Source organism: Maylandia zebra, linkage group LG17 (genome assembly GCF_041146795.1).
Source record: "Maylandia zebra isolate NMK-2024a linkage group LG17, Mzebra_GT3a, whole genome shotgun sequence".
NCBI classification, from domain to species: Eukaryota; Metazoa; Chordata; class Actinopteri; order Cichliformes; family Cichlidae; genus Maylandia; species Maylandia zebra.
Genome location: NC_135183.1, coordinates 26,562,143 through 26,575,667, shown reverse-complemented (window position 1 = coordinate 26,575,667; position 13,525 = coordinate 26,562,143). Strand labels below are relative to the sequence as shown.

The window sequence follows — 13,525 nt, the reverse complement described above, 5'->3', positions numbered from 1 at the left end:
AAATCTCGTTTTGGGATTATTTTTATTTTCCTTTTTTTTATTTTTCTGCGTTGCACCCCGGTTGCCTAGGCCGGGGTGTAACAGGGAGCCTCAATAGTCTGAAGCTGAAGACGACAACTATTTGACAAGGGATAAGACAAAGACGCGTACATATAAACATCTTTCTGCCCCTGCTGGATTCAAACTATCATACTGTAACAGTGCTAGGTTAATGCAGTGTTAAAGAGTCGGAGTTAACGTTTGGTAAAACTTTGTGCTATGGCGCTCATTTTCTATTTGTTTATTACATAGTTGTCATACAATTATAATGCCCTACTAAGCATAATCATGTTCTATGCACACCCTCTGGGCCATTAACTAAATAGAAACTTCACCATCGAGCCAGAAACAGTCATAGAGACTGAAATTGGAGCTCTTAATGCTTGTAGTTTAGTTGCATAAAAATAGGCTGCGTTTTTTTTTTAAGCGCTATTAAAGGAAATATCTACTCTCACAGTTCCTCCACCTTAAAAGGCCCAGACGGAGCAAAGCATGGTAACATTGTATTCTATGAAGGAAAACTCTTATTTAATGGCCAAATAGAGAAAGCAATTAATATGGGATTGATAGTGAGTTTAATAAAGAATGAATAGGCAACTAATAAGCAATGAGGTAATGGTGAATATGTTGATCTTAATATTTTAGATCAACATATTCACCATTATAAAAACATTTTAAAACATAGCTCAGCGTTTTTGTCTTTTTCCAAAACAAATGCTCACAGACCGAAGAACAACGTCAGTGTGTTTTGTTTGTTCATGGCAGTTTGTGTTTCACATTTTTAAGTAATGAGCTTTAGACGTAGGCACGGGAAGTCTCATAATGAGCCGAGAAAGATGTCTGCAAAGAACTTCACACCCGACACTTAGAAAAAATGAAACCTTTTCAGTCGGATACCTTTTATTATTGTGAGTATTTCAGCAGCTTTGACAGACAAAAATACAACTTATTATTACGTGTGTATTTTTTCTTTTTTTAAGATAGTTTTTTTTTGGTGGGGGGGGGGGGAAAAAACGAAGTCTAGGAAAAATGGGCCAAAATAAAGCAGACGTAAAGTAAAACATTCCTCTTTAAGAAGACAGCTCTGTTAAAAATCTAATTTCAAGTCTGAATCGCTCATTCGTGGAGGCAACTAGCTGTGTTTCAGGAAACCAAACAAATCAAAACATTGTTTTAAATTAAAAAGAAAAAAAACAAACATCCTGAAATGAATAAATGCACCTTCAGACCGATTTAATGTTCCGAATCCACAGACACCAAAAACTATCCTTTTGTGCTGTGCCGAAGCATGTGCTGTTAGAAAAGTCACTCCCCCTAAAGTAGCCGCACAAGCGTGAGGCATGGGCACATGAACAGATAGTCTTTGTGCGTCCACGGAAAATAAAATAAAATTACATTAGATGGCAGATTAGAAAATTCACATAAAGACACACACACACTTAAGTAATCAGGCAGCTTTACGGTGCCCTAATTTTCCTCTTTTCTCAGAGTGGATGTTTATTTCCACTGTCTCTACTCGTCGGCTCAACTTTTCTCTCACAGTTCTGATTGTTGTATTTACATTGCCTCAGTTTTAAAAGTGCAGCACATGTTAAGGAGCTATTTACACATAATTAAAAAAAATAAAATAAATGGGAATGGGTGCAGGCGGGGAGGAACAGACTGGTGTCAAAGCCATGGAAATTCACACTTTACTTGTAAAGAAATGCTTGTTCTGACTGAGACATACACTCATTCAACTGAATCACTGCAAAATCATTCAAAGTTCTGTAGAAAATAGTTATGTGTTCCCATTCTTGCACAATATACACTGTACACGCTGCGAGGACGAGCAGGAACATGATTCGTCGCTCCCCTCTGAATATGAAAGCGCTGGATTACAAATCGAATTTCAGCGCAGTGCAAAGTAAGACATTCCTCTGAAGATACGACATTCAGCGTTTCCCCATGCCTACAGGTCTGAGTGAAGCTCACTGACGAAAAGCTGGGATGCTTTTTTTAATTGAAACTTGAACAACAGAAGCAGGTTTCTGGGAATGGTTTTCTGTAGGCACGACCAAAGTTAGAAATCTCATCCTCTTGCTGTCTCACACAAACACACAAAGGTGCGCATTTTATCCTTCTTAGCGCTGCAAACGTGTGAATTGTCCGCAATTAAAAGTGGAAAACAAAACAGATGACGAGTGTGTAAAAATGCGTTTTCTCAGAGTCGTCAAAGACTCGGGATTGTTTTATTTGTATAAGTCTGAAGTCACGCGGTGGCTCGTGAAAAGGGAGCCCCCATTGTAGTTTAAAAAAAAAAATCATGTTCTTTTCCTTCTCATTTTGCGAGACTTGTAGGGTCTTCGAGAGTGGCGGTCTAGCTGGTGCTGACTTTGAGGTTCTTCAGTCGGTGAAGCAGCGAGTCCTTCTCCATCTGAGCCTCAGCCAGCGCCATCTTTGCCCGGGAAAGCTCCACCTTTAAACACTCATTCTCTTCGATCAGCATCTGAAAGAAGAAATAAATAAACATCACAATCTGCCCCACATACAGAATATGGAACATTTCATCCTTCATTGACCGCTGACATTCTCAGCAGTTCAGTTGCTGTTAATCAGCCAGCTCCAACCATTCCAGTCTCAGTTTCCCTACAGGTATGAAGTCATTCAGGTGTCTCATCGGTAGGCTTATTATACCCTCCCAGGGATCGCTGCTTATACGAAAACTTAAGAGAAATACTGCTTCTTTGGAAAGTTGGGCTGAACAGAAAACATAACGACTGCAGCAAGTTTTACCACAAAGAGGAAGAAGAACAAGCAACGGCTACAGTGAACAGTTTCAGGGGCTTTTCGTGTCTGATTCCACTGAACTATAGTGTGGCTTTTGCACATAATGACTTCTGTCTTTTAGCCGTGACCAAAAAGCCAGATGAGACAATAGGTCTTAGCTGCCTACAGTATGATGTAAAATTCTTGAGTCATTTCTCATTTCTTTTTATTGTGCTTGCAAAGAGACAGATTTTGTGGTAATATTTCAAAGCAGTCTTAATCAATAGAAGAAATGGACAGAGACCATTTAGACTCTTTGTTACTAACATCCAGTTTCAAAAACACAATTTGTTCATCAACAGTAGCTTTGCACCTACAGGGTGATCCCCAGAGAGCTATTAGCTAAAAGCTCAGTGTATCTCAGCATAGTGTGCAGTGTGTCTTTAAAAAAAATTGGAGGAACTTGAAAAAGTGGAGGACAAAAGGGGAAGAAAAAAAAAAAAAGCTATCTATGTATGAAAGTCATCATCTCCTTAAGAAATAGGAAAATATCCAGTCAAAACCTGAAACAGGACCTGAGAGATGCATCTGACCCTTCAGCTGATCCATCTACTGTTCACTGACGCTTCATCAGAAATGGTCTCACCATCCAATATCTGTATCTGGAAAGCACCTGATTGGCAGTGGGTTCAGACTGGCCTCCTCAGAGCCTGGACCTTACCATTACTGACGCAACATGGGATCATTTTGACAAAGAACAAAACAAAAGGCAGCTAATATCCAAGCAAGAACTTTGAATGTCCTTCAAGAAGCCTGGAGAACTATTTGTGAAGACTACTTAAAGAAATTACAAGAAAGTTTGCTTAAGAGAGTTCAGGCTGTGCTGAAGAATAAAGGTGGTCAATAAATTGCTGCACCTAATTTCCATTTTTCCAGCAAAAATAAATGCAGAGAGGCTCAAGACTTTAAACAGTATTGTAATTCCAAACAGACCCTCGCCGTGGGATAAAGTTTAAAAGGTAATTTAGCTATTTTGGTGGCAATGAATAAGCATCGAGTAGATTGTAGATCTGGCTGAAAATGCAATGCTTTTCCTAAGTTTCTAAATATCACTCCCACTGTGAAACAAGCTGAAGCCAAACACAGAACTGGAATAGCTTTACCAAAGCAAAACCTGGCACACCATGCTTCAGCCTCCAGAATGATCAGAAAGAAACAACATTCTCATTTGGAGCTGTTTGTAGGAGAAAATGACAAAGAAGAAGAACAAAAACATGAACATCAACACTGTTTGCACATGTGGTGTTTGTTTATTTTTGCCTCTATGCTCTCTTTCCACTGTGTTTTGCCGTATTTCTCACCTTCTCCTTGTCAGATGGAGGGGGGCTTGTAGGCGGAGCCTGAGTCTGCGTCGCCTTTGAAACACCACAGATGCCGCCCACAGTCTCAGGGACTGGACTCAGAGAGCTGTCAATCACTGAGGCCGCTTGCTTGGGTTTGGCCTCTCCTGCTCTATCCACTGCGAGGAAAAAGAGAGAGGGAGAAGAGGAGGGAGTTCGGATGTGTGGATGCAGCGAGCGTGGACTTTAAAAAGCCACTTAATAGGTCATCTTATATAACCGCAGTGAATCAGCGCTGGAGTGGAGGTGGAAATATCTGGCAGATGAAAATGCGTGCACGTTTGTCACCTCCTATAGAGAAAGACCCGTCGTCTCTTCTGTGTACGATGAGGCTGTCGATGTGCAGCATGACCGGCGAGGGCTCCGAGTTGGGATTATCACGAGGGTCATCATCCTGCAGGAGACACAGCACATGTTGTTGGGACTGAGTGTACCAGAGACAGAATGAGGGAGACGTTTAGTCCAAATCCATTTTCTCAAATCAGTTTCACAGCAAAGCTGCTTGACCATGAAAGAACCAAACAGAGAGTAGAAAGGCCTTTTCTTTCTGTGTCATTAAACCTTTAGTTCAAATCCAAATGCCAATTAGGCCACTGTTCAAAATATTTAACTTGATAACAAGAGAGTGCTTTAGTCTGAGGCAGTGAGTTATGGGCTCCATTAGTAAAACTGGATTTGAAGCAATGAGACAAATTTCCCACTGAAACAGTTCTGTTGGTGTTCTGCAACAGTAACCTCGGGGTAAAACACAAACTTTGCAAAGTACAAAACTGAAATAAGTCTTTTCACCTTTAAATCAATGTGTGTGTCCCTGATGCTGATCTCCATGGGCAGCACCTGGGAGGCCGAGTCGTCCTCCAGGAAAAGGGAAAGGTTGCGGAGCGAGGACATCATGAAGCTCGCCGTGTAATCGTGAAGCTGCAGCTGGAGGAAACCGTTACGTTCAGCCAACGGGGAGTGGGCGGCGGCCCAGGGCCCGCTTTCCAGCCGAGCCCGGACCGCCGGACCGTGAAGGCCCTGGATGGATGCAGAGCTGGTCTCGCCGCCAGCTGGGAAGGAAGACATGTAAGCTGTTAACATCAACGCCACATTTGTGAAGCTTGGAGATAAGACAAGTCAGCTTAAACACACCCGACATTAAAATCCACCCAACATGAAATAAGGCTGGTGTGTCTTTTGAAAGTGCCCAGGAATCTGACAAGAAGAAAATTTCACTTCTTGTCTAATTCAAGATTTGGACCGTTTTAATCTCTCTGTGTAATCAGGTCAAACCATCAGCTGATATTAGCTGACTGCAAACTTTTATCTCGAGATGTTTTTGAACCTACTATGAACACTGGTCTCAAATTTATGTCAGAGAAAAAAAAGATGGTGCCAAAATCTCTCTTTTTTTCCTTTTTCATTCCCTTTTCTCAACATCAGTGTAGAGTCACTTTATTAGGTACACCTTGCTAGTACTTGGTTTGATCCGCTTTTGGCTTCAGAAACAACTTAACTCTTCATGGCACAGATTCAACGAGGTGCAGGAAACATTCCTCTGAGATTTTGGTTCATACTGACATGACCGCATCAAACAGCTGCTGCAGATTTATCCAGTGGATGGAAGTAGGAGATATCTGAGTAAAGGACACTCATTTTCATGCTCAAGAAACCAGTTTAAAATGAGTTTTGTGACATTGCATGTTATCCTGCTGCAAGCAGTCATCAAACAGTCGGTACAATATGGGCAGACATAGTCGGCAACAATACTCAGGAAGGCTGTGGTGTTTAAATGATGCTCGGTTGATACTATGGGGTCCAAAGTGCACCAGAAAAACCCACTATTATCCCAAACAATTACTCTACCCGCAGCTGTTGATACAAGGCAGGATGGATCCATGCTTTCTTGCTGTTTAAGCTAATTCTCATCCTGCCATCCGAATGCTGGGGCTGAAAAATCAAGAAGCATCAGACTCTTTGGGTGCTACCATTCACGTGGATGTCACTTACCACCCATCAAAACACTGCAGCAGACCAAGCACACCATGTCACACTACCAAAAACTGCTCAGGAACCACTAAAAGAATGTCACAAAGAGCTTTGGGCACTGAACCTCGAATTATCTTCAACCAAATCTGAGCATCGGTGATTTCCACAGAGGTGTCACCCCGCAAACTACATCATGAAAAGGATCCACTGCTAACACCCACCAGGTGGGACTATACACTATTAGGCACTATTGAGCAGGGCATTTAAGACATTAATAAAGTTTAATATGCTCACATTGTTGTCACGGTGAAGTTTAAGGACGTTCCTTACTTCTTAAAATGTGTCAAAAACATCTCGAGGTCATCACGGTTACTTCTTCTAAATAAAGGGTGAATTTTAATATCAGGTTTACACAAGCTCAAAGTAAGAGGTGGGATGAATGAAAAGACAGAGGAAGAATAACATCAGAAAGACGAGTGGGAGACGGACTTGAACAGAAAGTTAAAAAGAAAGAAAGAACGAAAGAAAAGAAGCCGGAAGGATTTAAGAAGGTGGGCTGAAGGAGATCTTTTACAGTCCCATCGGCTCTTTCCAGCTGTAATGTTTAATTATTTCCAAAGCCTGGGGACTTGAGGGTTTGGTGGAAAATACAAGCAAAAGTTTTCATTTAATACTTTTTTATTTATTATATGAATAAAACACCTAGCACATCTAAGCTCCAAGGAGCTGAAAAGAAAAAGGTTTGCTGGTGTACTAATGAAAAAAAGAGTTTCACCCCTGAAAGACTTGAATATGACTACAGGAACTACAAAATGTGACTGTAAGAATCCTATTTTTTTTGCTGGGTTTTTTTTGAGAAACAGAAGTAAAGAAGACAAAAAAATGAGTACAGAGAGAAAGAAGACGTGAAGTGAGAAAAGTCTCAAGGAGTCGTCAACGTCAGCACACAAAAGGGGGACGTTCACTGGGCAAGCGCACAAATACAGACAAGCTTTTGAACAGGTGAGAGAGTCGCAATAGGAACACTTAGCAAGGCATGAAAATGGCCACTTAAAGAAATCACTCTTTTTATTATGACAGCGAGAAGCGCGTCGCTTCCCTTTCAAACGCTCTCTAAAGGACAGTCAGGAGAAGGTTAATACTGTAGGGCAACTGCACGCCTAGCAAAAACACTCAAAGACACACGCGCACACACGCACACACACACACACACACACACACACACACACCGAATTCTGTCAGCTTTTCCTCAGATAAAATTGCATATTCTCTCAATCCTGAGCAGCCAGGGTTGAGGCGAAGAGAGGGAAGATGGGAGTGGGTGAGGAGAGAGAGCGAGGAAGCCGGCAGCCAAGAACTGAATGACTGTGATAAGACAGGGAGGGGAGGGGAAATGGCCTACAGAGGGAGAGAGATGAAGGAAAGGAAAGGTGAAGGAAAGGGAGGGGTGAATGACAGAGGATTAGTAGGAAGATGGAGTAGGACCTGGAGGGAAGAGTGAAAAGGAAGGTGGAGGGAAACAAAGAAGGAAGAGGGGGGGAGGTAGGATAGCTTTTGTGAGAGGAGGCGAGGGGTAAAGCTGGCATTTCTCTCATTGCCTGAATCACTGGACTGAAACTGCAAAGTCTGCTGCAGTGGAGAGATGAGGTAGTAGGAGGGAAAAAGAAAAAAAAAACAGGGGAGGATGGAGAGAGAGGGTGAAAGAGGAAGGATGGGAGGATTTGGGGTTAAAGCTGTCAGCACAAAAAGTAGCTGTTACCCTAAATATGGCACGAATGTGCATAGATTTGAAGGTTGCAGGCCTAATGTTGCAAATAATGGGACCACTCACTCCATTACGGTCACATTTATCCTCTGTTAAGTGCCACACACACACACGCACACACACACACACACACACACACAATACCACATCAGCACCCCGTGCTGCTGCTGCTGCTAAAAAAATAAATAAATAAAAAGGAGCACCACACACTCCTCATGCGTTGCAACACACGCCGTCTGCATCTGCAGCGCATGCCACTGAGCAAGTCCTGCAAACCGTAACACACACACACACAAACAAACAAAGAAACACGTACACAGATGGAAAAAGAGGCACGAATGCAAGCATGCACGCTAGGCTACAGATGGCGCATTAACACGCAGCAGTTACCTTGGCTGCTTTGTGCAGGTATTGGTACTGAACACACCATACCTGTGGGGAGTTATGGAGGGTAAATAAAAAAGGTGAAGGGGGTGGTTGGTAGTGGTGGGCTGTTAGTGTGCGAGTGTGTGTGTGTGTGTGTGTGTGTGTGTGCACTTGAGAAGATAAGTGGATTCAGACTCAGGCTGCATTCATCTACCAATCATCACACAGGGATGTGCCATGAAATGTCTGGCTTTGTCCCAGAAACTCCACCAAGGATGGCAATTCATTCTCAAATCTGAGAAGCACTCAAAGCCTTAAATGATCAATAAATCACTGCTGTAACTGAGAACAAACGTCTTTTTTCCCCCCAACACTCTCTATATATCACCTTCCTGCTTTCACTGGCATCTGCTGAGAGAGAAACGTGGATGTCCTGATGTAAGCTGCTGTTCACCCCATCATTTCAAATGTGAACAACATTTTTTTTTAATGTCAGGTGTCGCCTCAGTATCCTGATGGTCTTTTCCAGGACCTTTATCACATGTTCCTTCCTCTCCCTGTCCTAATGATCCCTCTTACTCTCTGAAACACTCCACCCTCCACCTCCTCAAAAAAAAAAAAAAAAAAAAAAAAAAAAAAAAGGATAAAAAGCCACAAAAAAAAAGCTGTAGCTGGATTGAGTCTAAATCCATTAACAAACACAGGTGCACACAATTTTACGTATTAGCACTGGTTTTGCTAATTATCAATTGACAATGTGGCAATATTCATGTGATAGTTTGGCATTTGTAACATTTAAATAAAAAAACACTCAAAAATAATTAGAGCTCACATGAAAAGCTGTTTGTCTCATGCTCATTCTCAGACAAAACTTTAAAACATGCGCGTAGCCGACTTGCATTTCTTACCCAGGCTGCGGTTGCTGAGGTACTGTCTGAGGCTGACATTTCCCAGCTGGCTGGGTGTGACCCGGCCCACCTCCAGAGCCACGGCTGTGCTCTCGCCCATGGCCTCCATGCCCACACACACCGACTGCACCTTCAACACCAGCACTGACACCTGGAGGTGAGGAATACATATTTAAAAATCGAATAAGCTGCGCATGCTGGCTTTTTATTGTTCATCCCAAAACCACTGTTTCTTACTGTATCTTTGGTGGGCTCATCAATGCTCTGTGATGCTGCGCTGGCAGAGTCGGGGGACTCTCCCCCCTCGTGCTCCTGACCAGTCGCTGCCTCGATGGCGCTCTCTGCGGTGCTTTGTTCACTGATGACGTCCTTGAAGCCTGAGATGGACACGTCGTCTGCAAAGTACATAAAGGAATACAAATGTGACACACACAGACAAATAAACACATGTATGATCATGATAAAGAGAACCATACACCCTCTGATGAACTCTAACGTTTTACATAACGCATAATAAAAAGGATCTGTTATAAACTAAGTGCATGTCGTGATTCAATAGTTTGCAGAACCACCTACAAGAGCAATAACTGAGCTCACCTTTTTCTGTCCAACTTAATCAGTGTCTCAAAGTCCTTAAGAAGGAATTTTGGCAACTCCTTTTTAACAACACTGCTACTTTAGTTCATTGAAGTTTGCAGGCATTCGTTAGTGCACAGCTCTCTTAAGGTCCCACCACAGCAGCTCAATCAGGTTGAGGCCACTGCAGCACCTTTATTCTTTTCTTTTGCAGCAATTCTGTTGTAAATTAGCTACTTTGCCTGGAATCATCGTCTTGTAGCATGATCCAATTTGGGCCAAGCTTTAGCTGGACTCAATGACTGCAAAAGGTGCCCATGTCCTATGGTTGCAAAACATGCCCAAATCATCGCCCAGCAGTTGTGCTGATATGCTGTGTCAGGCTTTCTCCAAATATAGGGCTGTGAATCATGTCCAAACACCTCCACTCTGGTCTCATCTGTCTAAAGGACACTGTTGCAGAAGTCTTGTGGTTTGTGTAAGCTGTGCTGCCATGTTCTTTTTAGAGAGAAGAGGCTTTGTCCTGACAACCTTTCCAAACGCGCCGTACTTGTTCAGTCTTTTTTTCTAGCTATGCTGTCATGAACTTGAAATTTTAAGACATGAACCTGTCTTGTGACAGGCCTGTAGTGTCTGAAGTGCAGTTCTTGGGCTTTTACAGTTTATCTGAGCATTGCAGGGGTCTGAACTTCTGGTGAATTTGTTACATCATCCACTCTGTGTTGAATGTTTCCCACTTCTAAATAGTCACTCAGTGTATGATGATGGACTTCAGACTGTTTGAAAAAAAATGCCCAAAACCCTTCCCAGTTTACCAAAACCTCAGCTTTTACAAGTGGATCTGATTAACAGCACCTGCCTACTATTTACCCTCTTAATCCCTGTGGAAGCCTTAAGGCTGTAGTTATTTTTTCCACACGCAGCTTCTGCATTGTTGGCCTAAATTTTGTTGATCCAGTATAGTATATCATGTTTTGTATTCATTAGTGTAACTTTTTCCTTTCTCATGTAATCCAGTTCACCAATGCACAACCAGCACAATGCTGCCACCTTAAGGCCAAACAGCAAGCTGCAACTACACCTACACAAATCATTAAATCTTGATCCCTGCGGAGATATGCTCTACTCCATGAAACACATAAGAAGTCCAAAGGTCAGGATAAAATGGTGGAGCTTAGTGCAACTACACGATATTTTTACCTCTTTCCAGCAGGCTGTAAGTGTCTCCATCCTCCATCAGGTAGCTATCTATGGAGATGTTGTCCAGGGACTGCAGAGAGGGGCTCTTCTTCATATTTTTATAGGACACAGAGAAACTGGACTGGGAGCGATCCCGCATCAAACGACCACTACAACACACACACATACACGGGCGCATGAGGAGGTGTGACAGTAGTGACCATAATCACCCCGATCACTCTGTTTCTGCTTGAGGTACAATTTTCATGCATGCAATTAATTCTAAGTTATGACAAATTTATGACAGACTGAGTAACAGTGACATAAAAAAGGAGTCCAGTGAAACTATTTCATCACATCTGATAGGAGTTTGTGTTATGCCGACACTAGCCGACACCACAGTGCTCTCTCTGAGCTGACAGAGCCTACTCGACAAGTCATGAATTAAATATCGCTTCATTCCTTTGTGTAGTGTTGTTTAAGGTCACGTAAGAACCAAGTGTGCTAGCCTCACCAGAGCGCCAGAAATAATCTCAAGAAAAATTCAGATCAGACAAAAAAATAAAAGCTGCTCCCGACAGACTGAGAACACAAGGCGGGGGGGGGGGACTGTCACAAAGGAAGAGCTTCCCATTTCATCTCGACCATGAAGGGTTAACAAATAGACAGCAAACAGAGGGGAGAAAAATAACACATACAGACATGCACTCATGCAAATGCATGCCCACAGAGGATGCACATATACACATTTGCATTTGTACTCATCCACAGACTGCAAGCAGGAGGACACACACACAGGGTACATGTACACCCTCATTAGCACAGCTAGTCACAGATCCAGTGGCTTACATGTTGGACATGGAATAAAGGGAGGTGGATCTGCTGGAGTTTGAGGAGCTGAGGAGATCAGATACCACAGACAAACTTCCTTTCCTTGATAGAGAGAAAACACACACACACGCACACCTCGCATGGGTCAAAGCAAAGGTCAAGAGGCAGAAAAGGAAATGAATGAGTTAAAACACAGAACATCCAAATGTCGACAGACGGCAGATGAGAAAACACATGTAAGAAAAGACAGCAGCTTGTGGCTGGCCAACATTCAGAAAGTGAGACAGGTGATGTGAGAAGACTGAACATTCAGACTGACGAGCACTCATGTGGGAATTCGACACACAGCTCTTGTGTTCAGGAATAGACATGAAATTAGTGAGAGAAAGACTCATGTAGGTCAATGACAACGAGGCACAGAGGTCTTTCTGAAAAAGCTGTCTGGATCATTTAACAAAAGTCTGACAACTGTGACATACGATCACTTCTCTGGATTCAGCACCGCAACGCTATTTAAACTGGGTGCAAATCATCTAGTAGAAAATATGTTTGCTGGTTTACTTATAAAATCTAATAGATATTTGATTTTTTTGACATTATGTTTGCAGCTAAGGGTGTACTCAGCACTTAGTACAGTTGTCTTATCCTGTGCCTACACACTCCTGCTCCCCATATTTTACTCCATTGCTTTTCTCTCTTATAAAAGGCACAACTAGTTTCATATGACGGTCACCTACGGAACCACTTTAACCTTTTACATGCAACTAAAATAGTTGGGCAAAAAAAAAGGGATTGTTTAGCCTTTTTCCTACATAAATAACTTTATCAATTCATTAACTAACAACCCCGCTGTCAATTAATTTTCTGTCAGCTAAATCAAGTCATCAGCTGAACATTTCTGGACTACTTATTGAAGGCTGAACTAGTCTGGAAGTGGTTTAAGTGGTATGTTTCAAGCTTTAAAGATCATATGGAAATTAAGATTTCAGCTTCAAACATTAAGATTGTTTGAGTTTGTTTATCCCCCCCCTCAATTACACATTTGATTACTCTTCCTCGTCTCACCCAAACTGGTCAGTGTAGATGTCTGCCCATCCCTGAGCCTGGTTCTGCTGAATGTTTCTTCCTGTTAAAAGGGAGTTTTTCCCTCCCACTGTCACCAAAGTGCTTGCACATAGGGTGTTCATATGACTGTTGGGGTTTTCTCTGTTGTATTATTGTACAATCGACCCCACAATATAAAGCGCCTTGAGGCAACTGCTGCTGTTATTTGGGCGTTGTATAAATAAAATTGAATCAAAACTTTTTCGAACTCCACAAATAAAAAAGAAACATATCCCAATTTAAAGTTGCCTGTTGTCACTTTCAAGGGCCTATTTTTGTGTTTCTCAGTTATATTTGGATTACTCCATGGAAGCCATGATCTGATCTGCAAATGCATATTTGCAATTTCGCAGTTTCCTCCCTGGTGACGAGAGCTCCGTTTCCAGCTACAAGCGCACTCTTCAGCACAGAAGAGAACAGAGTATCCAAATTGAAGGAAACACTTCAAGACTAACACAACCGGGGGCATCCTTTTCTTAATAAAGAGTCCTGCTGTAACATCTTAACGCCTGAGAGAGAACGTCCTGAGCTGTGGTGCAGCCACACCAACACAATCCCCCCTCAGCCCTGTTCGTAACATTTGGCTCCCTGCAAAGTTACATTTAGGTTGTAGGGTCACTTTTAATAAATGAAAACCAGGG

At 42.4% G+C, this 13,525-nt stretch overlaps 1 protein-coding gene across 3 annotated transcripts in view; it reads right to left on the bottom strand.

Moving 5' to 3' along the window:
* Positions 1–909: 909 nt before the first annotated feature.
* The window catches only part of bltp3b (bridge-like lipid transfer protein family member 3B), a 32,749-nt gene continuing 20,133 nt past the window's right edge, over positions 910–13,525 (bottom strand). The window contains exons 16-24 of one of the 3 annotated variants that reach the window (XM_023152658.3): positions 11,799–11,882; positions 10,971–11,119; positions 9,432–9,589; positions 9,195–9,345; positions 8,311–8,352; positions 4,977–5,236; positions 4,476–4,581; positions 4,149–4,306; positions 910–2,527 (exon numbers count right to left, since the gene is read on the bottom strand). In XM_023152658.3, the coding sequence (XP_023008426.3) occupies positions 2,399–2,527; positions 4,149–4,306; positions 4,476–4,581; positions 4,977–5,236; positions 8,311–8,352; positions 9,195–9,345; positions 9,432–9,589; positions 10,971–11,119; positions 11,799–11,882 (1,237 nt within the window). In that variant the 3' untranslated portion in view covers positions 910–2,398. The remainder of the gene's footprint in view (positions 2,528–4,148; positions 4,307–4,475; positions 4,582–4,976; positions 5,237–8,310; positions 8,353–9,194; positions 9,346–9,431; positions 9,590–10,970; positions 11,120–11,798; positions 11,883–13,525) is intronic. The other 2 variants (XM_023152659.3, XM_004548327.5) reach the window with 2 other exon arrangements.